The sequence below is a fragment of the Lacerta agilis genome, chromosome 2 (assembly GCF_009819535.1).
Source record: "Lacerta agilis isolate rLacAgi1 chromosome 2, rLacAgi1.pri, whole genome shotgun sequence".
NCBI lineage: Eukaryota > Metazoa > Chordata > Lepidosauria > Squamata > Lacertidae > Lacerta > Lacerta agilis.
Genome location: NC_046313.1, coordinates 71,877,360 through 71,904,433, shown reverse-complemented (window position 1 = coordinate 71,904,433; position 27,074 = coordinate 71,877,360). Strand labels below are relative to the sequence as shown.

At 38.9% G+C, this 27,074-nt stretch overlaps 1 protein-coding gene across 2 annotated transcripts in view; it reads left to right on the top strand.

Moving 5' to 3' along the window:
• NT5DC2 (5'-nucleotidase domain containing 2) overlaps positions 1–25,387 on the top strand; it is a 29,564-nt gene extending 4,177 nt beyond the window's left edge. Inside the window, exons 2-14 of one of the 2 annotated variants that reach the window (XM_033140694.1) lie at positions 1,448–1,632; positions 3,223–3,297; positions 6,004–6,059; positions 8,276–8,369; positions 14,163–14,291; positions 15,091–15,151; positions 15,335–15,437; positions 18,174–18,275; positions 19,128–19,209; positions 21,171–21,257; positions 22,413–22,553; positions 22,794–22,858; positions 23,285–25,387. In XM_033140694.1, the coding sequence (XP_032996585.1) occupies positions 1,448–1,632; positions 3,223–3,297; positions 6,004–6,059; positions 8,276–8,369; positions 14,163–14,291; positions 15,091–15,151; positions 15,335–15,437; positions 18,174–18,275; positions 19,128–19,209; positions 21,171–21,257; positions 22,413–22,553; positions 22,794–22,858; positions 23,285–23,546 (1,442 nt within the window). In that variant the 3' untranslated portion in view covers positions 23,547–25,387. The remainder of the gene's footprint in view (positions 1–1,447; positions 1,633–3,222; positions 3,298–6,003; positions 6,060–8,275; positions 8,370–14,162; positions 14,292–15,090; positions 15,152–15,334; positions 15,438–18,173; positions 18,276–19,127; positions 19,210–21,170; positions 21,258–22,412; positions 22,554–22,793; positions 22,859–23,284) is intronic. The other variant, XM_033140695.1, reaches the window with a different exon arrangement.
• The last annotated feature ends 1,687 nt before the right edge of the window (positions 25,388–27,074 follow it).

Sequence of the window (27,074 nt, the reverse complement as noted above, 5' to 3'; positions counted from 1 at the left end):
GGCGCAAGATTACCTAGCTACGGCTGTGTGGGAAAGCACATGTTAAATGGCTTTGGGCTGGTGATGGTCATAATTTTCAGAATAATACGTGATTGAGAGAAGAGAATTTTTACTGATTCTAATGATTTGTTATTCCAAACAATATTTAATTTTTCACACTGAAATTAGTGGTCCTTTGGGTGATTTTATAAGTACTGCACACATCTTTAGGGCTCTTGGAAATCCAGATTTTTCTTTCAGATTCAGAGAGATATTCCACATTGCATCATGGAAACATTAAACATAAAAAATGTGAATGTGATTTCTTCCACCATCATAAAACAAGTTGGAAATTCATCAAGCAGTTTACTACAGTTTTGTTTTTATTAAAAAAAATATTTTATTTATGATTTTCAGTTTTATGCAGCCTACTGCAATTATTACGTGAATTCTAGGTACCGCTCCAGTGGGAAGGTAAACGGCGTTTCCGTGCGCTGCTCTGGTTCACCAGAAGCGGCTTAGTCATGCTGGCCACATGACCTGGAAGCTGTACGCTGGCTCTCTCAGCCAGTAACACGAGATGAGCGCCGCAACCCCAGAGTTGTCCACGACTGGACCTAATGGCTGGGGTCCCTTTACCTTTACCTTTTATTCATCCTAACTTAGAGCATTGTAATATGTATTCAAATACAATTTGATCCTGACTTGTTTTTAGGAGGTGATTTAATTATTGTTTGATTTTTTATCAATGTTATGTATTTGATGTTAGCCCCCCTGAGCCCGGTCTCAGCCGGGGAGGGCGGGTTACAAATAAAAGTTGTTTATTATTATTATTATTATTTATTAGGTGAAATAAGCAATTTCTTAAGATAATTCAGCAAGCAACCTCACTGTTCTTCAACAAAAACCAGCAAAGCCATTTCATACCATAAACAATGACATGAATTTCTAGGCTTGTGCTGCTTAGAGAATCTTCATATGCATGTAGTCTTTAAGAGTTCAAAATCAATGTTAATTCCTGTCATCTAATAAATAGCTTCAACCATTTGTTTCTATCAAAAGGCATCTCCACCAAATGTGTTAAACATCTTTCAACTATGCATTACATTTGCAACTCCTAAGTGTTGTGAGTTTCTCTAACTGGTTCAAACATTTGTCTGTGGAGTCTCCTATTGTCCCTAGGAACAATGCAGCTATATGTCATAACTGTCCTGAAACAATTATTGTAGAGTATTCTTAATTTCCCAGGTTAAGCTCCACTGTGATACCAAATAGGTGCTAGCACTATCTCAGGAAAGAGCACAATTCTCTAGATATATAGTCTCCTGAATATAAAAATACAGGAGCATCTCTGAAAACTGTAGAGGCAGGAACTTCATAGTTCAGAGCAGCAGCCTCACTCCGCATGGTATTCAGATCAAAAGCTTAAAGGCTATGTTTTCTTGCCCCCCCCCCTATTTTATTCCAGATCTCCTCCCACCAGGGGTCTGCAGTCTTCTTAACCCAGCAGCTATTTATGCAAATAATGAGATCAGTCTGGGAGATGTAGAGATCTATGGCTTTGATTATGATTACACATTAGCGCAATATTCAAATTTGTTACATTCTATGATATTCAACACTGCCAGAGACATCTTAATTGAACAGTTTAAGGTAATGTATCTTAATCTTGCTGTTTATTGCCTAGTTACCAAATGCTGATTTTATCCACTTGATTTGTAGCAGGGCATGACAGGACAATATGGAAATGATCCTTAGACCAGCGTGTACATAATTCTCTACTCATTTGCTTGGGGCTTATAAAATAAATAGCAAGAAAAGATCCTTCCACTCCTTTTGTATGATAATAGTCTAGTTCACAAATAATAATAAACAAGTGTTTAGTATTATATTCACAAGCCTTGAGTCCCTGCATTCCCCCCATGTCCTCTGACACAGCCACAAGGAGACTGGAAACTTTTGCTGTTTTTTTTTATAAACTAACTGGTGTTTGTTTTGACCACACCTGGACAAACTGTAGCTAGTGTTGACTATGATTAAGGATCATTAACCATGGTTTGAATATTGTTTGTTAACCCTAACCACAGTTTATCCAGATTACCGGTAATTCATAAGAGCGAATGTAGTTAGCTGAACATGTAAATAAATGCTTCCACTCTTCCCCTTGTAGCCATTCCCAAAAATGGATTATGATTTTAATTTATTGCCCACCCTTTGGCCCAAATCATGTTACAACAATTAAGAAGAATGACATTAAAAACAGTTTTTAAAGCTTAACAATTACAGAATTTGCAGTCACAAAAAAAAGTTGATCCTGATTATATAGATCTCAGGTGTCAAAGGTTTAGGTTTATTCACATAATGCTAAGTTCCCCCACCCTACAGTCACAACTAGATGTTTAAAAGCATTCATTTGCATTTTAAATTAATTGCCACTTACCATGTCATCTAAATCCACACTGTGGTTAATCTTACTACAGTTGGTTAAAGCCAACTCCAAACCATAGTTTGTGGAGTGCTCTCTCCAGCAAGGCTTGCCTGGCACCTTTGTTATGTTAATTAGTCTTTGGCTAACCAAACAATCTGTGGACTTTTAAACTGTAAGGGGTATTGTTTTTGTTATGTATTTTTGTGTTTTCTTATAGTAAACCTCCTTGTGATCCTCGGGTTAAGGACAGTACTGTATAATAAATAATAATAATCTCTCTTATTTCAGCTAACTGTAGTTAGGTTAAACCACAGTATAGTGTTTGGTTGGCACACTAAACTGTGGGTAATCTAAAGCAGAAACCTCCGAAGTCATCCATACAGTCACACTAGAGGGCAGAATGCAGAAGTCCAGGCTCACTGAGAATAATTTTTGTAATGCTAATTTAACTATGTGTTAGTATTTTATTCAAACAGAGCCATTGTCTCCTGTTTTATTTTAATTTTATGTTGTATTACTTGCATCCTACCTTTCTGCAAGGTGCTAACAATAATGTACATAGTTCCCCCAATTTTCATGTTATCATCACAACAATGCTGTGAGTGATGCTGAATGAGAGGCAATAACTGTTTCAGGACCATCCTTTGAGTTTTGTAACTGAGCTTGAACCTTAGTCTCCCAGGTTGTAGTCCAACATTCTGAGCCTTCTGGGTTTCTACTGGTCTTTGGATAAACAAAAAAAAAAGTGAATATAATGTAGTACACACCCATGTGAGACAAAACATACTGATGCTTTCTAGTGGAATGTTTTGTAGTACCCAGAAGGACTCAGAAAATATGAATACATTCCTGGATTTGCCATAAGAGGGCTTCACTATGATGTCCACAAGGTAAGATATACAACTTTAGTCTTTGTTCATGTGTTTGTTTGCTGTATTCATAGAGACAAATAAGGGAGCTTGTGAGTTGTATGCCCACTGGAAATACCTACCGGTATGTGCATGGTGAGCTAATGACTGCTGAAAAATCATGGCTATCCTTGGAATAAGAAGTGTAATTATCTATGACTTTGAGTGTTTGGGCAGGCGGCCCTTTGGGTGACTTGACCAATCACACATTGACTTGGGAGCATTGCCAGAGTGCACTGCATTGTCAAGGAAGTGAAGCTGGGTGCAGGCTCTTCCACATCTTTGTCAGCAAAATACCTGAGGAAGATTAAGGGGTTTGCTAGAAATCATATAATTGTAGAGCTGGAAGAGACCCTAAGGATCATCTAGTCCAAACCCCTGCAATGTAGGGATATGCAGCTGTCCCATACGAGGATCAAACCTGCAACCTTGGTGTGTCAGGACAGCCCCATTATACAGCATGCAAATTTACAAATGATCCTACAATTCTGCAGTGCTGTTCTAGTTTCCCATGCAAGTTCCTCATAAGCACCCTAAAAAAGTGATATATGTGTGTCATGCTCAACTATGTTGTCTTAATGGGACAGCAACATTCAAAAAATAAATATATCATAAAAGCTTGGTTAATATTACAATATGGTGTTCCTATGACCCGGAAGCTGTATGCCAGCTCCCTTGGCCAGTAACACGAGATGAGCGGCGCAACCCCAGAGTCGTCCGCAACTGGACCTAACGGTCAGGGGTCCCTTTACCTTGTATAAAGGGACGCGGGTGGCACTGTGGGTTAAACCACAGAGCCTGGGGCTTGCTTATCAGAAGGTTGGCGGTTCAAATCCCCATGACGGGGTGAGCTCCCATTGCTTGTTCCCAGCTCCTGCCCACCTAGCAGTTCGAAAGCACGCCAAAGTGCAAGTAGATAAATAGGTACCTCTCCAGCGGGAAGGTAAACGGTGTTTCCATGCGCTGCTCTGGTTCGGCAGAAGTAGCTTTGTCTTGCTGGCCACATGACCTGGAAGCTGTATGCTGGCTCCCTCGGTCAGTAACACGAGATGAGCGCCACAACCCCAGAGTCAGACACAACTGGACCTAATGGTCAGGGGTCCCTTTACCTTTTATGGGGCCAGGGTTGTTCAGGTGTAATTTCCTTCCCTCATCCTTTTGGCTTCTGCATACAAGGCATTAGTTTCAACTTAACATCCTCTGAAGCATTGGACTGGGGCCAAACAGGTAGCTTGTCAAAAACACAGAACACAATAATATATGAAACCCATATGATATTTGCACAGAACTATCAATCACCCTCAGCTGAGGAGTCTTGGGGCTAGAGAAGATGACCTTTTAAAAAAGAATTTGGAAAGTATTTTATGGCTTCCAAACTACCAAGATGAGACATTTAACACTGAACATATTTCTTTTTAAAAAAACTTGAAGTTCAGTATTGTAAGGAGTTGCAATAGAACACTTTTCTGCTTACTGGTATATCACATTCTCTCCTCCTCCTACCCCTCCATCCAGCAAGGAAAAATAAGTCATGTGTGTATGTTCCTCAGTGAGAAAAGACAGAATAAAGTTCCCAGAGTTCACCAACAGAGATCCCTGTGCTCCCAGTGTCCTTCACTGATAATTGCTTAGTATATGTTTGAGTATTGAGAAAGTTGTTGGCAACAGGAGCCCTCTTAGCAAACTTGCAGTTATGTGCCAACCTGCTGAGTATGAAAAGTTTATTTAGCAAGTACACTGTTCAAACTTGTGGGGGAACCTGAAGCATGTTTTGAATGTTCTGCATGCCCATTTATTTTCATGTTGTGTTCAGTGGGGAGGAATGGATGGTGCCTTTAGATTTATGCTTTGAGACAGGGTTTCCTCCCCAGTTTCCCCTTCCCTTGCTTACATGTGTGGAGTGCCTTGCCCTTTCACCCATAATTGCAGAAGTGGAATTAAAGTTCCCGGTGGCTGTGTGTAATTCTGAGGCAAAGTTCCTCCTTAAGGGGGAATGAGAAGACAAGTGATCCTCACCTACCTGTCTCATCCCTGCCCTTAAGCTGCTGGGTAGGAGTGTATGCCGAGTTCTCCATAACCAAATTCCCTTATGTGTGCTCTTTGCTTTCTAGCCATGAGTCCAGATAGTGTGGCTTCATGCTGCGTGTCTTATGTGAGCTGTCTCTTTGTTCCCTGGCTGGGGCTCAGATTGGTCCTTGAATTAGTTGGAATCCTGTTGGCTGTTGTGACTTTGGAGGTGGAGCACAGCTAGGCTGCCATTCAGGACACTCTGTTGAAAGTGTGTTTACTTGTGCTACCTCTTTTGCAGATGTTACATTATACCATCAGGACCAGGGTTGTCACCAAGCAACTGTAGGATTCTTCTGAATAATTTGTACAATACCTCCAAACTCGCCCTCTTTCCCCTTCCCTCCATGCCCAATGGTAACCAGTAGAAGGCTCTTGCTATATATCTTGCTATATGTTCTTGGTGTGGTGGTGGTTGTGTTCTGCAGGGACAGAGGGGTTTAGTAGCACTCCCTTCTCAGTGTGCCTTAATGCATGACTAGCAATCTGTGCGTGGAATTTAAGAATGTGTCACAATAGGAGGATCAGTTTAGGTAAGACTAACTTCTTTTAATGTTAGGTTCTGCAGAATGAGTAAAATATACAGAGGATCTTGTCAGTAAAGGTCTGCTTATATTTCAGAGCCTTCTGATGAAGATCGATGCTTTCCACTATGTTCAGTTGGGTACTGCATATCAGTGAGTTGAATATAATGTCTTTTAAAATATATACAAATATAAGGCAAATTAAAATGCAGACTCTGTGCAAGTACATTCTCTTTCTGGATCTTATTGCCTTTTGTTTGCTCTTATTAAAGCTTGTTGCTTTGATGCAGCATTTTAATGGCCACATGTAGTAGGAGTGAAAACCTAATTATATTTTATTGGCAGAGATTAAACTCTTATTTACATGATTGAATTCCAGATCTGCGACTTAAGTCAGTGAAGGCGGAACACGCTGGCAGGACTTACTGTAGTCAGATATTCTCTTTATCTCACAGTCCCTCACTAAGAAATTGAAACGTGCACAAGTTGCATCAACAGTTTAAAAAAGGAAGCTGGCATCCTGCCCTGATAAATATGCTTAACTGCCACATTCATTAGTGAAGTTGTGTGGAAACATCCTTTCTGAGCATAAAAGCAAAACCCAGTAGCAGTCAATTAAGAGCTGAGTCAAAAGTTCAGAACATTATGTTCAAAGTGAATGTTTAATCATTTATTTATTTATCAAAAGCAACTGATTGTAGTCATTGCTTTGCAAAATGCACAAAAATGATGTCCTATTATGCATGCATATCTGTCAGTTAGATTGAATAGGTTTTAATTTTGTGAGTAATGCTGGGAGAGGGGGCAGGCAGCAGGTACCAGCTATGCCATCTTTGAACCAGAGTCTAGTGGAAATTCTCCCCTGGAGAAGCAATTATTGTCATTGTGCCCGGGCTCCGCTGACACTTACTCTCCTTTCTCTTGCAACTGTCGTGGTATCCCAATACTTTGCCCAGCTGTCTCTATTTTATTTTTATTTTTATTGGAATTTTATTTACAACATAACACAAACCCCCACCCCCCAACACACAAATCCACCCTCATTAAACGTGAACATAACATACAGTGAACATAACATACAACAATACAAACAACCAAATAAAAGACTTCCTTTATCCTGTATCTGGCCTCCTTATTTACTTCTTATAAACTGTTTCCTTTATGAATAATTAAGATTTTTCTAATTAAAACTTAAATATCCACAAAGTCTCCTGCAGACATAAATCAAAACAAGCCCAGGCATGTATTTTAGGGCACTGTTTTGTGAAGTATTCTCTGCATTTCCCCCAGAGAAAATACTTTGCCCAGCTGTCTCAACCATATACAGTAACTGTCCAATCCAGCTGAATAACTTCTTAAGATGCAATACCAAGAACACTGGCTCAGCTGATGTGAGCTTAAATTCCTTTTGTATCCTATAGACTCACATGGGTTTGTACTCACTTCTTTATTTAGTCAACTTTTGTTTTGTTAATAACTTTGGTGTGTGTAGATTCTCTGGTTCCTTCTACTAGCTTCATATACCATGTCCTTCTCAATGTCACTTTTGATACAATTGTAATAAAAGCATTCCAACTGAAAAACGAAACATGAAGCTGTCTGGTTTGTTGGTTTGTTTTTTAAATAAATCTTTATTAAACATTCAACACATATTTACACAACAATTTGCCATTTTACAGTTATGCACAAACACTACACAAGAAAAAGAAAAATACAACAAAAAAATAAATAAAAAGGAAAAGGAAAATAAAATAAAAAATGACAGTAAGAAGGATAAAATAAACTTCCGATTGTTCTAAAAAAAACTTAAGTCTCGTTTGTTATTTTTTACACAGTATCATATTATTATGTTTTGTTTCCTTAATTTCCTTCAGAATTGTTGTCTATACATTACATGAACCTGTCCTGCATGATTCAGAAGCTACTTCGAAAGATGCTTGATAATATTCAAAAGCTACTGTTTTATGCAGTGAGTTGAATCATTGAAGGATCTTGGGTCAATGCTGAAGCACCTGAAATTTAACACTCCCCATAAAAGAATACAGTGGACCTTTATTAACATGTTGCTAAAACCAAGAGGAGCTATGTTTGTTGATTTGCACTTCCAAAGTACATACCCATTATATAACTTTTTAAAAAACGTTGCACAGAATAACCAGTCAGAAATGATTCTCAGTGAAGTGAACACATTTGGCTGCCAATTTACAAATGACCTATGAAAAGTTTAATCTCTGCTTTCTTTGACTCTGGGGGCAGGCCCATGCTGTGATAGAAATAGACTTTCGCTCCAGTCTGTCCTTTTACTCCTTTCTGGCATTTATCTCACTTGAGGTTGACATTTACCTAAAGCTCTTTTAACTTGCTTATAGAGGGCTGAAACCAGTGCCTGATGAAGAGGTTATTGAGATGTATGGCGGAACCCAGCATATTCCATTATACCAAATGAGTGACTTTTACGGCAAGGTACTGTAAGCTTCCTTATTGACCATTTAATAAGATGGGGCGTTGGTTCTTCTTAATAACTGAGAAATCTAATATGCAGGAATTAAGTGAAAATGCCAGTAATTTCTTCCAAGTCTGAAAAGGCAGCACTTGCCAGTTTAAACATACTGTTTCTTCAGGAGCTTATGAACAATTTGTCAGGGAGACAGCGAGTCTGGTTGACTTTTCTAAAATAATCTTAAATTTGTTGGCTGACTGGATGACTATGACCAGCTAGTGAGCACTTTAATTATTATTAGTAGCAATGCTGAATAATTATTTGTATTTTTGCATAGTACTTATGCATCTGTTCATCTTTCTTGGGAGTGGTTGTCTCTAGGGCTCTGCTGTTCCAGTGAGTATCCCAGAAGTCTGAGTGTCTGTCAGCATATTTATACAAAGCCCCAACAGCCATGGTGTTAATATGATCTCTTGCATCTTTTTACAACCATTTCCCCCCTTCTAATCTAAGTTTGTTGTTCTTTTTCAACACTATTGCAATTTAGTAGCACTGCAGAGGACTAGATGAAGTTGTTCAATGGCCAGATAGGATCTGTAAGCTGCCAGATAGCCACCCCAACTCACTATATAATGTTCCTTTCCAGAGGACCTAACGGCAACTTATTAAAATAAAATATTTTTTCTCTAGACTTGTAATTTGAGGCTCTGCATTTATTCAGAAATAGTGTTACTCTTGGAGACAGTTCAGACACTGCGTCACTGTCTGAATCTCTGTGCACAGCAAAATCATGAGCAAATCTCAGGCTTGTGTACACGTTCTTCAAGGACAACGAGAGAGTGAATTCAGATAAACATAGGCTTTTGTGGTGCAAGTGTTGCCTTACTCTCCTCCTCATCATTTTTTATGCATTAAGGTTCACAGATGAAGTAACATTTGAACAATTCCCTAGTTCCAATTTTTGAAAGACATTGTCCTTCTCCAATATGTGACGCCCATTGGACAGGGAGACGTGCAATGCACACCTTTAGAACAGAAGCAATACTTGTATGTAACACACTGGGTTGTACACAGCAAATTCATCCAAGAAGGACTCCTCCTGTCTTTCCATGTTCCCCTCTCCACAGTTGATCCAGAAGGTTAGAAGGACTCCAGAACAAGATTTTGGGTAAAGGGGCTCAAGGGGTGTAGAAGTTCCTTTGCGTAGGCAGAAGTCTTTTCATTAATGGGGTGACTTGGTTGGATACAATACGTTACATTTCAGTGGAGTCTGGAAGTAATTTTCTGACAGTAAAACATTTGCGTAGGCTCCTCAACTGGATTCCTTCTCGTTTGTAGAAGATTGTGAAATGCCAGAAACCTCTTTTTACGTGGCTGACTTCTGCTAATCTGATCACTTCCCTGGTGCAAGGCAGTATGCTGAGGGTGCATTAAATGGGAGAGAGCATACCCTCCTTGTTATTCCAGTCTAAGCAGACTCCCACCCTCCTAAATGCTAGGATTCTGAAAGGAGGAGGGAGACATGATAACCGAGAGAAGTGAATGGCAAGAAAGCCCTGATACATTTCAGAGTGGGTCTATCTATATATTAGAATATCAAAAATCACTTTTCCTGACCTGAGCTGGACTAGTATCCTGTTCCTCACGTCATGAGAGTATGTAATCTCTCATGAATTTGGGAGGGGGGTGAATGTGTGCATTATGTTCATAGCCTGTCTGTAGAGATGTGTAAGCTGTTGTTTGCTGCCAATTGATCTGCAGAACAGCTGCTTTTTCTAGAGAAGTTTTTCTGTTTCTGTGAGGTTCCTTCAACAGTGCAGTCATATCTTCATATTTCCTTGCCCTCATTGGGTACTGTGGGAAATGCTGGTAAATGGTGTGTGTATTCATCCATTAATAATCTCCTAAAGGTTGGTAAAAATTATTCCTGCATACTAGCTTCCATTCAGTTTTATTTCTACCTTCATGGGAGCAGGGCCTAATGTGTGTTTTACATGATCATACCGTACAATAAAGAGATGTATGGTATGCACCATCCTGTGAATTGTAATGTCATTAAAAAAAATAGCTGTGGAGATATGCTTTAATGGGAGTGATATTCAGTGAAATATTAAAAGATAGAGAGCATAGTTGCAGTAAACAGATTTTTGGTGCTTTATATAGCTTTTAGCAAAACAAAAAAACCAAAACCCATTACACACCATGGTTAAACATGACTTATTTGTCCTTCCTGACAGCTCCGTGAGTTAGGAAAGTTTTGAGAGAGAATTGTTTTTCTCAAAGGTGGATTAACTATATCTAAAGCAAATACTCTTGTCACATACACCATGGATATGTGATGTGATGACAAAAAAGGGAAATTCTGACCCATGAGGCTTTTCATAATTGCTTGAAGAAAGAACTAAATTACATTGATTTTTGAAAAGACCTTTTAACTACACATTTTTTCTTCGCATTTGGATTGAATAAGAAACATCTCCTATACCTATGCATTCTTTGCCTGTTTTTAATCTAAAACCTTGTAGGTGGTGGTCTGCTGGCGGGTAGAATCCCTTCTGTTTTAACAAAGATCATTCTAGCTTCCTTAGCTTCTCCCCACTCTTTCCCTGACCTCTCCCTCCATTAAGATACCGGTAATATCCAGTTACCTTATAGCAGATATTCCATGTTCTGCTAGACTAGGTAAACCAGACTAGCTGCAGCCAAATATTGCAGGGGAACTGGTAGTACTAGGTAATCTGCCATTCAAGGAGGCCTGGGGGGCCATTACAGATCTTCTCCTTGAGGAACGCCCGATAAGCTAGAAGAGCCACTGACATGAGAGGGAGCATCAGGGTTTACCCCACTATTGATGCTCTTAAGCCAATGTCTGCCTTTTATGTGGGTGGCATTTTATGTTCCTTTAATTTTTCCTCGCTTTACGTGGATTCTTGTCAACCTGAAGCCTTTCATGTAGATTCCCAGCCTGAATGGGAAGGAACCATAAATTCTGAAAGGTCTTGTCTTCATAGCAGGTGCATCCAGAATTCAGCTGCCTCTTTCACTGTTCAGAAAGTGATTTCTCGGACATTTTTAAAATTTCAAACATGCAAAGTCAGACTAATGAGTTACCGTACTCTTTAGTTTGCTGCTGTTTGTTTAAAGGTCCTTGAGCTTCTTTTAGATGTTTATGATTGCTGGGTCTATGACCCTGAATTTGGATGGTGCCCAGGACCATCAATTTTACTTGACAGTTTAATTGAAATTCTCCTTTACAAATAACCTCAAAACCTGCCAAGGTATTTCTGTGGGGTGGTAGTATGTACATACAAGCAAGCATAGATATTACAGAGCCACAATAGAATTGCCTGTCTTATTTTAACATTTGGATTTATTATTTGTAATGTCTTGATACAACTGATCAATCAAATCTTCCAAGCAGTTTACAAAACTTCCAAATCAAAATGCAAAACAGAGCTGCATTAAAATTAGAAATAATAATCTGGCAACACATTTATATATTTTGGGATGACTTCAAAGTAGTGCTAAGGAGATTGCTCTGTCAGTAGAGGAACTTCTCCTCCTCCTTTGTGCTGTGCTGGGTTTTCTCCTGATCTTCACAAAGCTGATTGCTACGGGCCAGGGCGGGGTTGTTGTGTTAGTGGGATTCATTATGTTGGCTCCCATTAGTGCAACTATTTATTGGCCCTTCTTTAAAATAATTATCTCTCCTCCTGGGGTCTTTTGAACACATTTAAGGCTACTTATTACATTGTTTTAAAAGAAACATCAGCATTTCATCAATAAATTAACAGTATCCAATTAAAATATGGGAAGCATTGCAGATTATACATGCATTTTAAAAAAAACACAAGATATTGGTAGAATAATGTTAGCTTAGCAAGTCAAAAGCCTAAAAATAAGGAAGGTAGGTCTTGAATGGTCTGATAACATTGTATTGAATAGTTTATTGGTCTGGTGTGTGCATTGACAGTGTACATAAGTCCCTTCCAACGGACGGACCAGAAATAATTTGTTTATGTCATTACAGTTGGAAGGTGAGTTCTGTTGAATTAGGTCTTGGCTGGTTAAGGTCATTATGATGTAGCTGTTTTACTCAATCAGCAACAATACCAGCCCCCTGGCCATATGGCAGTTAGTATCTGATTTCTGTTTAATAAAAATGTTTCTTAGCATAATCTGTATTATAAAGCAGATTATTCCTTTAGTCAGATGAAAGGAAAGGTCATATCTCAGTAGTTATCAGTTGTTAACAGACTGCCACATGTGGCTTTAATTTGTAGTTCAGTCTTGGCTTTTTGCTGTTTTTGTTTCCTACTGTTCAGCTGCTAAAAGAGAACAGATTTTTTTTCTGTGTCATTGTTGCCATTTCTAGAGACTCCCGTTTCTTTAAATTAAAGACCTGAGAAATTCGGAAGTACTTCTTCAAATAAACAAATCACCAAGTACAGTAGTATCTATGCAGAATCTTCAGATCCTACTATTTACTATATCATTTTAGTGACCAGAAAAGGCACTGGAGGTTCATGATAGCACAGAGTTTGAGATCACTGATATTTTCTCATATCCTGCATGTCAGTGCAGTTCAGTCTAGGATACTTATATTTATTTTATTTTTATTTCATTTAGCTTGTTTTAATACAGCTAAATCCAAATGTTTCAAATAGACGGGCTGTATTGCCTCAAAAGATCGGGGGAAAGACTTTTTTTGTTGTTCTGTACAATAACACATATACATTCCTGACCATTACTAATCTGTCCTCACAATTTCCCCATGCAAATCAAAAGCTAACCAATGATTTATCCCTCTATAGCTATCCAGAGGAATCTACTAAGTTTTTTCCATGTCTGATGACATGTGAATACCATGCAATAGGTTTATCTCCTTGCATCATGACAAAGATTTGCTGTACCTGTGTGTGAGCAATCTCTCCATAAACCAAGCCTCTCCTCAGTTGCTATAGTGAAATGCTGAACACGTGAGTGCAGTCTGTCCAGTCACCTATCTGTACAGAAGTGACTATATAAACTGATTATACAGTTAAAAATATATAGCAATCCAAACCCAATCCAATTTTGAATATAATTTGTAGCTCATAGGTTAATGGGCCAGCGAAGTTCCTTTAAAGAGGTATATTAATATCAAGGAATGAATCTGTATACATAATTATTTACAATGTTGCTGTTTTTAATAACTTGAATTATTTTGTTTCCTGCGAGGAATTTTTAATTAACTTACTTTGGTAAATTTGGTAATGTTATTTGTTTTTCTATACCTTGGCCATATGAAGTTGCTGCAGAAGCATTTTTTCTTGTGTGTGTGTGTTATATACAATCTTTTGAGACCATTAGGTGAGCCCAAAGGCAGCTCAAGTAAAACCCAAGACAATCTCAACAACATAATAGTAGCTTTAAAAAAGCAGACATCAGCAGATGGGTGTTTCTTTACGTCAGTCCCAAAGCTGATGGAAACAAGAGGGGGTTTGCTAATCTTTCACAAATCCTGATAGAATTAGATGCATGCCAGTTAAGTATCCATGTTCCCAGTGTTGTTTACCAGAGTCTCTAAAATTATCTCATACTTGCCTAGTTAAGTCTCTGACTACTGTACATGCGTGCCACGTTTGATTCCTTGCTTTGGAGAGGAAAACCACAGCTGCCGATTCAAAAACTTCAGCAACTCTGTATTATTGCATGCACAGAGGGTACGCTGCGTTCAGCCGAAATGTGAGACACTGTGTCCAACCTCCCACTTCATATAGAAGTACATTATGTTAAAACAGCAGTTTTTATATTGCATTTCCTCTTCTGGACAGGGTCCATCAATTAAGCAGTTTATGGACATCTTCTCCCTTCCTGAAATGACTCTGCTTTCATCCGTGACTGACTATTTCATGACTCACAATATTGAGTATGACCAAGTTCATCTTTACAAGGATATAAGTGTGAGTATAGTTCTTTGAGGGTATAAAGTTAAAACTCTCCCTTTGGGAGTCCCATGTCTTATATGAGAGTTGAGTTGCGCAAGCATAATGTATCATTGTCAAATAGTATAAATAAATAAAAAATGGAGACAAAAAAATCTTGCAATCATTAATTATTATTATTATTTAATTAGCATGAAGTATAGTAAATATATTGCATTTTCCAGAGGGGCAGCCATGCTATTCTGATGCAGCAAAAGCACCACTCTTGTGGTACCTCAAGGACTAACATGTTTTATTGTGGCATAAGCTTTTGTGGACTGAATTCCACTTCATCTGTAAGGTGTTCTGACTCTGCTTTGTACATTGCTTTTGTCATTTGTCATCTTCCATAATACTCCTAAGCTGCTTTTTTTCAACACCTATAGGAACCTGACTGCACAAGCAGAACTCTGCTTATACATCTTTAGCATCACAGTTGCTTTGGACTGTAAATTTAAATATACCCATGTATCAGTGACTTCAGTGGCTTCATGGAAATTACTTATTATATGGTTTCTCTGTCTTACACACACACACAGAGAGAGAGAGAGAGAGAGAGAGAGAGAGAGAGAGAGAGAGAGAGAGAGAGAGCCCTCAAAGTCCACTGACACACGGAACTGTGTTAGTGCTTTGGGTGCAGATTTCCTACATCATATGTCAAGTTCCTGACAGTTTTCTCTTTTGATGATTACTTTATAAAGTGGCATATAGATTGATGGTGCTGTATAATAAAATACAAGGTTTAAGACTTATGCATAACTACTCGTTGCTGTTTTAGGATGCCATTAAAGATGTCCATGTGAAAGGAATGATGTACAAATGGATTGAAAAGGACATGGGTCAGTTAAGTTCTAAACTTTGATTAAGGTTTTTTTGAATAGTAATGAACACTATCTGGCATCTAATGGCTTTAGATTAATGGTTTTGAACCACCAAACTGAAATTTGCCTAAATGTTTTCTTCTTTTTTGTCATAGTGTTGTGTACTTCTACATTATGCTTAGCTTAATCTGTTTCTTGCAGAAAAATATATTCTTCATGGAGATGAAACTTACGCTGTCCTAAATCGACTCGTTAACCATAACAAAAAACTATTTCTTATCACAAACAGTCCTTTTAGCTTTGTGTGAGTATCATCTCTTATGCATCTTGATGAAATGGTTGCTTGTGTGCAAATGTTAAATGACAGTAGTAATTGTTCAGTGTAGACTATCTGAATAGCAGCTTTCTTATGTAAACATTTTTAATTGTTGGAAGATAAGATTTTATTATTGTTATAATAACATGAAGATCTATTTGTGTATTTGATTTCTTACCCTGCTTTCACCATAAGGTGATGGTGGTGTTCGGTTAACAACATAATCATACCATTAAAAACAAGTAAAACAAGTTTTAGCAAAGAATTGTATACGACTGTGAAACTGGAGAAACTGCATTGCTAGTTCTGTGGTTGCAAAGTTAAATTTGAAAAGTGATTGTAATCATTCCTAGGGACACAGTTCTGTCCTGGTTCATGCACAGGTCTGTTTCGTTGTCCCACCTTGGCATGCATAGGTGCATGTGAACTAAACTTTATGGTCTGTGTGACTCTGATATTTCCAACTCACCCTCCCTTTTTGCCTGCTATGAGTGACTCATGTTGTGGATCTTAATTACTGGAACAGCCCAAAGGAAAGGGCTGGCTGGGGATAGAGAAGGTAAATACAGGCATACTGTTTTCTGTAACATCCTGGCGTGTGGTGCTTTCCTTACGTGCCAAAGTGGGAAACAAGTGGGCTGATGTGATCTCTGGATGCACCCCATCTTCATGCAGGGAAGGATTGTGCTATGAAATAGAACATTGTATGCATTATAGGTAACCTAATGAATAGATGGGACGCGGGTGGCACTGTGGTTTAAACCACTGTGTCGCTTGGACTTGCCGTTTGGAAGGTCGGCGGTTCAAGGCCCCGCGATGAGGTGAGCTCCCGTTGTTCAGTCCCAGCTCCTGCCAACCTAGCAGTTCGAAAGCACACAGTGCAAGTAGATAAATAGGTACCGCTCCGGCGGAAAGGTAAACGGCGTTTCCGTGCGCTGCTCTGGTTTTGCCAGAAGCTGCTTAGTCATGCTGGCCACATGACCTGGAAAAACTGTCTGCGGAAACAAACTAACGCCGGCTCCCTCAGCCAGTAAAGTGAGATGAGTGCCACAACCCCAGAGTCGTTCGTGACTGGACTTAACTGTCAGGGGCCCCTTTACCTTCACCTTTAATGAATAGATGGTAGTAGGCTGAAGCCTTCATATTCTATACTTTCCCATAATAGGTGTTTTTTGTAGACTTTGGTAAAGGAACACGTTCTCCATCCTTGCCTTCGCAGAACTGAAGGTGCTATTCTGTTGTTGATCTAGGCTGGAAATGACTTGGAGCCATTTATCTCACGAATTAACTACCAAGTGCCTCCCTAAGAATCCTCCGCAAGAGCCTGCAAAATGCTGAAGCCTTCTTCACATGTAATATGGTGGCAAATGCATGTTTGCCGCTGCATGTCTTATGCAGCAAGTGACATCCAGTCCTGGCTCCCTAGCCTAGTTCACGAATGGACTTGCCAGTATGAACCTTTTAGCCTAAAGACGTGGTTGAGGTCTTGTCAAGCTGAACTCAGAAGCCATGGGAAACCTCAGGCAGGGAAGGATTGGAGAATAATTTGTAATAATAGAAAATAATTTTATTAATTCACAGGGCCCTTAACAACTTGGGGACCACCTGATTCCTTAACTATCCTGTCTGATCACCCAGGTCTTCAGGGGAGTTGCTGTTAGTTGACCCTTGTGGCTCTGACACAGGGAGTGAAATTCAACATAGGGACAACAAGACTCTTCTCCTGTGGGGCCCTCACACACTCCCTAAGTATGTTCTGGGCTTTCCTCCAGGAGATATTTAGGGGATGTAGGGCAGGGAAGAGTGAGAAGACGGCCCATTGTGCTAGCAGACCTTGTTCTGTGCACACAGCAACTTAGCTGAATTCTGTTCTTGGCTTGCATCCGCCAGAAGTTGTGTGTTCAGTATTGTGGGCCCAGTTCTCTGGAATGCCTGAGATCTGACAGGGGTCTACCCTGTCAAACTTCAGGTGCTTGGTGAACAGTTTTAAAAGCATTTAAAGAAAACTTCTGATTTTCATAGTATTTTTTCTTCTTTTTGTAACCTCATTGTACACTACTACATAAATTGCTTAAATAAATAAATAATAAAGTTGCAGATCATTAAGAACAGTGTATGTATTGAAGATACCCTAATGAACACATGTAACTGGACCGCAGCTTTCTTACTTTTTGACTGCTTCTAAAGCCTAGCACACTATTGAGAACGAAACCCCAACTCTTTCCTGAGCATGGAGAAAGGCTCCCTTTGGGGATTGGTCTGCATTTTGGAGGTACCCGGAGAAGAAGTAAGAAGGCTTGGGGCAGTATCCAGTATATTTGTTCCATTAACTCAAGGATTTACACTTGCACATGGAATTATTCCCTCCCCAAAACATTCTAGGCCATTGGTAAGAACCACCAGAACAATTTTAGAGGGCACAGAGAAGGAGAGCAGAGAAGAGTTTCTTTGCACAAACAAAAATCCTTGCGCTAATGACATTAATTTTATATTATTGCCTTGACTGTTTCTGGAATTCAGAGTGAAGGGAGGAAAAATCATTTTGTGGACCCCATCTTTGTGTAGACAAACAGTAAGCCCTAACAAAACTCAGCTCCTGCTGTGCTGTTAAAGAAAAAATCTTGGCAGATAATCCACATCTTTCATCAGATCAAAATGAAATCTTTCTCTAGAGTACCATACACTGGATTAAATGAAATAACCTTTCTCTGTTTTTGTCTGCAGTGATAAAGGAATGAAGCACATGGTTGGCAAGAACTGGCGAGACCTTTTTGACATGGTCATTGTGCAAGCAGATAAGCCGAATTTCTTCACTGATAGACGCAAGTATGTTTTGTGATTGTAGTATACCAGACCTATATATTACATTTAACTTTGCAGCTGTTACACAAAATGGCAACTGCAGATTCAGTGCTTCTCTGCCCCACATCATTAGTTGATGATAAAGCGGGGCAGAGCCAGGAATGTGGAACATCCTGAAGTCAGGCTACGGGCAGGAATCCTGGCTGGTGGGGTGAGGGAAAAGAGGAATTAAGTATGCAGTTGCCATGTTTCGACAGCAGCTGTTCATCTTTAATGCAGCATATCATTGTGACCTTGCTAAAGAGGGTCATGTAGAAGAAGGTTTCATTAGCAGTAGTGGGTTTCCTTTCCAGATGCCAAGTTACTTTTTTGCATTTTCAGATTCAACCCAAGCTCCTTCTTCTAAAACTGCTTGTTTGTCAAATTGTACAGAAATGTATTATGTCAATTCCCTGCCTTTTGCAGAGTATTTGAAGTCTTTTAATGCAAGCCATTGATATCAAGCATCCATGTACAATAAGTCAAATAACTATTTTTAGTGCACATTTTCCTCTATCCCAGCTGCTATGTGTGTTGAAGTGGTTATAGATATTGAGTCCCTAACATCCTAGAAAAAGAAAGCATGAAGTGGCTGTTTTTTTCTCTTAAAACACTATACACTTTCATTATGCAAACTGTTGTGAATAAATGGGCCAATTTCTTTCCTCCTCCTGCTTTCATTAACAAACTTTTGAACAGCTCACATAATAAAACTAATGATGATTTAACTACAAAGTGACTTAAGGAATCACTTCTCATTTGTCATCTTCCTTCAAGTTTCCATAGCAAGACTCACTCGTTTGCAGGCCTGTAATAGCAGTTGTTTGACTTTTGTAGACCCTTCAGGAAAATGGATGAAAAAGGTTCACTTCATTGGGATAAAATAAGCAAACTGGAAAAGGGGAAAATTTACAAACAGGTAAGACTACTTAACAGAATCTTATTACTTCATGGCTTAGCTTACGGATATTAGAAATCTTTTTTAGTCACTTTGAAGTATGTGAGCAAGCATGAAAAATGTATTTGCCACTCTTCTTTAATAGCTGTAATTTGATACTTTTTCCATAGCTTCTTTATTTCCATTTTCTTAGAATCTACCATTCTTAGAACTGCAGTACAAATATGTCATAAGATAAAGGCTGAGGTGGATAATTATCCTTCCGAAGTCATAAACATATTTGTCCTGTTCTTTTGAAATGATTTCATCCCATTGTTTCTGAAGGAGAACAATCGAGCTAGGTTTTGTTTCCCTAGTTTGATATGTAGGCGAGGTAGTCTTGTTCCACAGGTAGACGTGCAGGGTCTTGAAAAATCTTTTGAGGAAGGCTAGAAGATAATTGATCAGTAGAAGATACCACGAAAAATTGTTAATAACCCACTTTATGTGATTCGCAGTTTAGCTCTCTAGAATTCAGAAATGGTTCTCATGCTGTGCAGTGATGAAATCAGGCCTTCAGAATTATAATGTCAAAGCATTTCATTGCCGAGTCAATGATCTTGGGCATATCAATATGGTGCCAATTGGACAATGGCTGTAGCCTCATCCAAACAAGCATAATATGGCTATATATCTTCAGGATTTGTTAATAGAATGCTGTGCAGATGAGACTGGGAAGATGAGGAAGGCTCTGTATATTCATACCATATGTGACCTAATACATGGGTAAAAGTGTCCCAGTTGGGAAATCATTTTGACCCGCAGTTTCCTAGTTGTGTTTTTCCCAGATGTCTTTATTACCAGACTCTTGTCTTAGAATCCAATAGGTTAAAACCTTCCCAGCACAAACATTTGAATGGTTGTCATAATTAGAGACATGATTATTGATGTGTGCGTATGTGGTTGACAACAAATTCCCACTGAAATTAACACATTTCTCTATTATAACCAGGCATGCCAATGTTGGGAAAGTTTCCTAAAGTTGGAATTGGGATGATCTTTTAAACAGCAAAAAATGTCATTCATTCATCCTGCGTGAATTTGAATGTGATGGGTTTGGATTGACGTCAGTGGTGATGGAAGTCTAGTTTTGGTCATGCCAGGATTCATTAGGAAGCATGAGTAATAGTGGAGGGAACCCAGCGGCCTGTGTTTTGCTGCTAGGATATCTGAGGACAGAACTGCCTTACAGCCCAGTCAAAACATACAGAAGTTGGGCCAATGGGGAGAAGCTTAGGGACAGATAATGGTCACTGCAAAAAAGTAAGTGTACCTTTATAAGGTAGCCTGGGAATTGAGGGCCCTGGGAATAGCATATTGAAATTGGGCCTAGACTATCTTGAAATTAACGTTCAGCACATAGCAAATCACTAACATGAATCATGACTTAGCTATGCTTTAAAGCAGACTCATTTAAAGTAATGGGACCAAAATTAATCATTACTAACATCAGTCCCACTGCTCTCTAGATACAACCCCTTTCTGTTTGCAGTTTTTCAACTGTAGTATTGGAGTAGCAGTGGGTTGTCGTACAAAGCTACAGTGAGGCTAAATCAGATAAGAACTTAACTCACCACGCACTTAGGGATCAGTCAGTCTATAAATTTGGGAAATGTTCCTTGCATACAACCAATGTGCAAGATACGAATTTGGAGGAATGATGGGATTATAAATCTAGCGTTCCAAAGTCTCCATTTCCCCTAATTTGACAAAGTTCCCGTGAGAACTCCTTAAGCTTTTACCCATGGATGTTTTTTTTTTAATAAGCAGCTTATTCTGAACAAATATTTTCTCTTTGTTTCCTTGGCTCTGTAGAAAAATCAAAGTAGTGAGAGACTTATTTTTTTGACCTTTTCAAGGCCGGCACACACTGTTTTTCTTTGCAAGAAGAAACCAGATATTTAAGTTTATTCTCACATTCTTTTGTTCTTCTTATGTTTCAGGGCAATCTGTTTGATTTTCTGCGGCTAACAGGCTGGCGGGGGTCCAAGGTCCTTTATTTTGGTGACCATTTGTACAGCGACCTTGCAGTAAGTACTCCAGTCCCACTTGGAATTTTATCTCAGTGCTACTTAGTGGCCTCTGCTTGCTACCGAAATCCAAGGATAGCTTCATTCTTCAGTATTGCTTTAGAATATATTTGTGGAAGACACCCACACTATGGCTTTGATTCTTCAATGTTCAGCATGATCAACTCCCATTGCATAGGTGGTTCCTTTTTAGCCAGTCCTGATTTTAAACCCGTACCAGCATCAAGTTTATTGAAAAAGGTCAAATATTTTCTTCTTCTTGTCTGCCATTTTAAGGCACATTTTGTCAACTTTGTCTACTATTTTTAACTTTATTTTTCTAAAGGAAGGCAACTCGCAAAATGATAGATTTCTCCTTCCACCACTTCTTGCCTTTCTACTTGGCCAGGATCTACCTTGTACCTTGTGAACAGAGAGGCACTATTTCCTTCTGGCAGCAACCCCTTGCACCTTGCAAGAACCATTCCAGAAAACTGGATTGGGGGGTTACACTCAAGCTGATTTCCTTGCCGAGGCTGCTGTTAGAAAAACTCTGCAAAGCTTTTATTGAATGGTTTTATTGGGAACTTTTATCGTATCTGACATCATAGTTTTTGGAATGTATTGTATCTTTTGTATGCTATCTTCATGTCTTAGTAGGCAGGTAGGGGAATAAAACCAAGTCTGCATGAGTGGTTGACTGGTTTGGGGAATGATCTGGCCTTGAGTAAACTCCTTAACCTACGATTGCAGATGCTGTCATCTACAAACATATTTCAACTGCTGCATTTTGTTTATTAAGAAATTTTCCTTTTTTGTAAATAAAACATAACCACCATACATTTCTGTAGCACATTCTGTTCAACCCAGAGATCGCCACTCCTAAGGACTGCCACTCCTCAAGGACTAATAAACCTAAAAGAAAATTAATGTTTATTTAAAAATTAAATGGTGTGAGAAAGAAAAGAGTAGACTATAGGATAAAGCGAAAAGCTAACAACAAATAGTGGCTTTCCTACTTGTTGTTGGCGAGTAAGAACTGGATGAAAAATTGTTTCCTTCAGGCTATGAACTGATTTATCAGTATGCCAGGGCTATTAAAATTTGTATTGTGGGCTTATTTACAAGGCTGCATCACAGTATCATATGCTAAGCCTTTCCCACCCTCTTTCCTAGGATCTCATGCTGCGGCATGGTTGGAGGACAGGTGCCATTGTTCCAGAACTTGAAACGGAAATCCGAATCATTAATACAGAACAGTATATGCACTCTTTGACTTGGCAGCAGGCTCTTACAGGACTTTTGGAGAGAATGCAGGTAAAATAGATCAAATGATGATCATATTAGATAGCTGCCTAGCATGATTATGGTTAGGCTTGCCATCACCCTAACCTTAGCTAAGCAAACTTCCTGGCTATATTTCCTTGTTTGTTTTTCTTTTCTCTGATGAAAGGAGATGTAAAACTGCAACCTTCATAAGTATTAGAACATGTATTTAGCCTGATATTCAGATATGCTCAACATTCAAACATCTTGGATATTATTTTTTTACTTTAGATGTATCAAGATGCAGAATCTAGACAGGTGCTACTGGAATGGATGAAAGAACGACAGGAAATTAGGTGAGTCTTGATATTTCTTGATTGTAGTCTACTCCCCCCCCCCAAAGGAAAACTGTCATTGCATTATTACATAAATTCCAAACACAAATCTCACGCTTAATTTGGAACTGGTTGTGACTGGAATGGCATTTTCATAGTATGCTAATCCCCAATATTGCTTGCTTCTATACCGAACAGTTTTCTTTCTCCATTTTGGAGGGGTGCAGGTGAAGTAGAAAGACAAACATGTCAGGCACTCCTCATCTGTCTCTCAGAACTTAAGAGGTGCAGGAAAAGCTTTTAGCAAGCTCTGAAGAGGATGCTGTGTGCTCCTTTAAACAGACAAATCTACCGGCCAAACACAGCAGTGGAATTCTGAGTAACTAACCCCAAACGTTTTCAAGGGTTTCTGTTCTCATGGCTTAATAGCAAATTATTTCCTTCCAGGTCACTTTCGAAGAATCTTTTTAACCCTCAATTTGGAAGCATCTTTCGAACCTTCCACAACCCAACCTATTTTTCTCGAAGACTGATTCGTTTCTCTGACATCTACATGGCATCCATCAGTTGCCTGCTGAACTATGATGTCAACTTCACCTTCTACCCCCGACGCACTCCGCTGCAGCATGAAGCTCCCCTCTGGATGGACCAGCTCTGCACTGGTTGCATGAAGACTCCATTCTTGGAGGAAATGGTGCACATCCGGTGAAAGGATGTGTATGTCCCACTGCTGTGATACAGTTGTTGTATATCAAGAGCCTAACAGCTTAACCTTAGATTGCAACCTGGTTACAGTGTGTGCCCATTGCTGTCCTTTGCCTCCCAGCACTTCCTAATAGATACTCAAGATGAACGAGTGAAAAGGCTGTACAAATTATGTCTTAGAAATTCTTCACTGATAAGAAGTCCAAAGGTGAATTAGGTTCCTGTGCACTGTCTCCATAGAGATTCTACCCAAAATGTTCAGATCCAGAGTTTGTGCACTGTGTAGCTTTGATCCAATGATATTCTCAGAACTTGTTGATACTATACAGCCCTATTTGTCCATGTCTCTATCCAGACTTTAGATGTGACTTAGCTGTGATTATATTGGCAAATAGCTCTGGATGTATTCCTACGAAAATGTGGACACATTTATATTCTTAAGACCTAAGCCAGAATCACTTTTGGTTCATTAGCTCTGTGATGCACTCTAAATCCTTGGCAAAAGAATTTTAAACTTTAATAACTGCCAGCAGCTCAGAATGTGCTAGATTAACACTTGATTAGGTTATAAATTCAAAGGTGCTAGCTTGTGTATCTTTGCACAACTGAGCACAGTATAATAAACAACATATAGCCAATTCAGTTTTATGTACAAATGTAGAGATCAACAGAGCTTATTGTTAGCATGGCCCAGAAGGGCTAAACAAGCAAAGTTTCTCTCACGGTGGATCAATGACTGCTGCTGAGAACATAGTGAGATTTCACAATAGGTAGTGCATTTCTGCTAGAGCGTGGACTGGTCCACATGTACCACTTGATTACACTTTGACTTGTAGCACAATGTGTGACCTGACCATTGGAAAGCACTGTGTTTGTGGTAACATCAGCTGATGTGGTAGCTTTGTAATGGCTCAACAATGAACGTAGTTGCTGCACTCGTCACATGATGTGCATGCATGTGTCAATCAGCCCTATTAAATATACCATACCATATATTTCTAAAAACTACCTTTCACCATTGTATAAGTGTAGCTTTAATTTCAAACCTATTGCTTAACGAGATCAAAATAGGGAAACGAATGGCGAATTATTTAAGCATCTGCTACTTTTTAGCCTGACACAAATGAAGGACATAATCTATCACCAGTGTGCTGCAAAAGGGGAGCCTAGGGTTCAATGGCTGAAGCCACAGGTGCTTTCCCCTTTGTATGAGATGTAAACCTGGGTCTCTTTCACTGTGCAATAGGTGGAGCTGCCATTGAAAGACTCCTCAGAAGCATCAGCTACCACAAGTGGTGAGTTTTCAAGACCATGTTAACTTAAGTGTTCCAGTGTTTGCACGGGTTTCCTATTGTCTTCAAAGCTCAGCTCAGGATGCTAGCTTTTACCTAGAGAGGACGACTGTGGCACAATTCTAAGGCGCATGCTCTGCATATAAAAAGCCTTCAAGCTCTCTGTATGTTTGGGAATGTCCCATCTAAAATCCTGCAACTGGTCTGACTTGATAGAAGGCGGTTTCCTATATATTTGTAAAGTCAAACATTTTTGGCCAAAGCTAGTTTGGCGACACATCTTTTCTATATTTTATCATAATGGCGTCCCCAGACCCTCAACTTAATACCTGTTTTTGTATCCAGCTAGTGCAGATCAGAAACATACCATTTAATAGAACATCTTTCCCTGGAAGACTCACCAAAGTCCATTTGGGCTGGCTTTGGTAAGCGTTGCAGGTGTATAAATTAAAAGCCGGGCAGGGGGACATGTGTTTATTTTTTAATATTGCAATCTGATTGAATTCTATAATGGGTTTTATGCTGGCTAATTTAGGTATGGCTATAAATAAATCTGCTCCAAATGATTCCAGCACAATTTTTTAAAAAAAAAAAAATCTAATCAAGAACTATTTTGTCTTGCAAATGGCAGTTCAGAACTGGAATAAAGCTGAACTGTGCATTTAAATGGTAAATTGCATTCTAACGATGCCAAAGCAGCCTTACTGTCAAGCTATAGAAATGGTTGTCACTGTAGTTGATGCTTTAGGAGATGTTATGTTGCTCTTTCTCATGTCTATGGTACCAAAGTGATGTCGTTTAAAGACTAGGATACTGGCCTTTGTGTACTGTATATTTTATTTTAGGGATTTATATTAGGATTCTATGTATTAGTCAGAAACATTGAGCTGGTTTATAAAATGTGGTTTGATAAATTATTCTGTAGCTATAATAGGCTTAAGTTTAGTTGTGACCAAAAAAATTACTTTATCATTCAAATCTTAAGTAGGGAAACAAAGATACCTTAAAATGGCCTCTCTGAAGTTTTCTACTATTTAATGACAACAATAGTTATATTAGCTTGCAGAACATATGCAGACTATGTATTATGTAGGGCTGTTATTTATTTCTTGTGATTGAGTTGTTTGTCCCTCTTCTCTTCTGACACATTCTAAACTATGTCAAGTCTGTCTTCAAACATGATGACTTTTAAAAACTGGTAAGCACTGTGTAGGCAAACACATTAACACTGTGGAATGCCTACAGGGGTGCCAACCTGGATAAAATTGGGGAGGGGGTTAAGCCCTTCCCAACATAGAATTTCTGGAAAGGCCGGGCATTCCCATTCAAAGTGAAGGTATAAAACTTGATGTCACTTCATTTCCTTATTAACGTTGCCTGCTTTAAATGTGCCAATTAACTTTATACTGCACAGAAGAGAGAACATGAATAACTAACATAACGATTCCTGTATCATAAAGCCATCTGTGACCTAGCTTTTGAACATGAAATATTATATCACTTAGGAAAACTAGCTGTTTAATATATCAATTTGGCTAGACATTTAGGTGGAGGAAATGAGCATTTGAATAAAAAGCTGTAAGATTGAAATGGCGGAGAAACCAATTAACTTGCTTTACTGTTTCCATTGTATTTACTGTATTCTGTAGAAAAAGTGATACTGGATTACTTGTCAGACATTGTTCTGTACTTTTTAGCAAATTTATGATATAAATTATTCTAAGAATTTTCTTTTAGCATTTTTTAAACCCAACCTAAGGTCCTGTGTCATAAGGTGCTCAAGTTAGCATTATCCTCATTCTATTACTCTGTATAATGGCAAATGTCTCAGAACTTGAAGAACTGAAATAATGATTTGGTCAAATTTTCTCCGAGCTAGTTTTGGCTCAATAGTTTTGGCTCACAGGTCTGCTCACAAAGCATCCTGTTGTCAGCTGTGTGCCTACTTCATAACAATCTGCACATTCATTCTTCTTTCCCACACTACACAGAATTTGTTGTTTGTTCTAAGCGGCCTTGCAAGTGTAGAATGTTTCTTCTGTTGGTTATTTACTATTTTTACAAAAATAAAGTATTGCACCATGGGATAATGATTTTCTCTTGACATTGTCTTTTCTTATGGGAGCAGTGTGGGGATTACTATATAATGGCTGTCAGTCATAAGGCTTAACATATATTTTCACCATTATGTATCCTTACTAAGTGTTGAACCTTCAGGTTCAAAATAACCAAACGCTTAA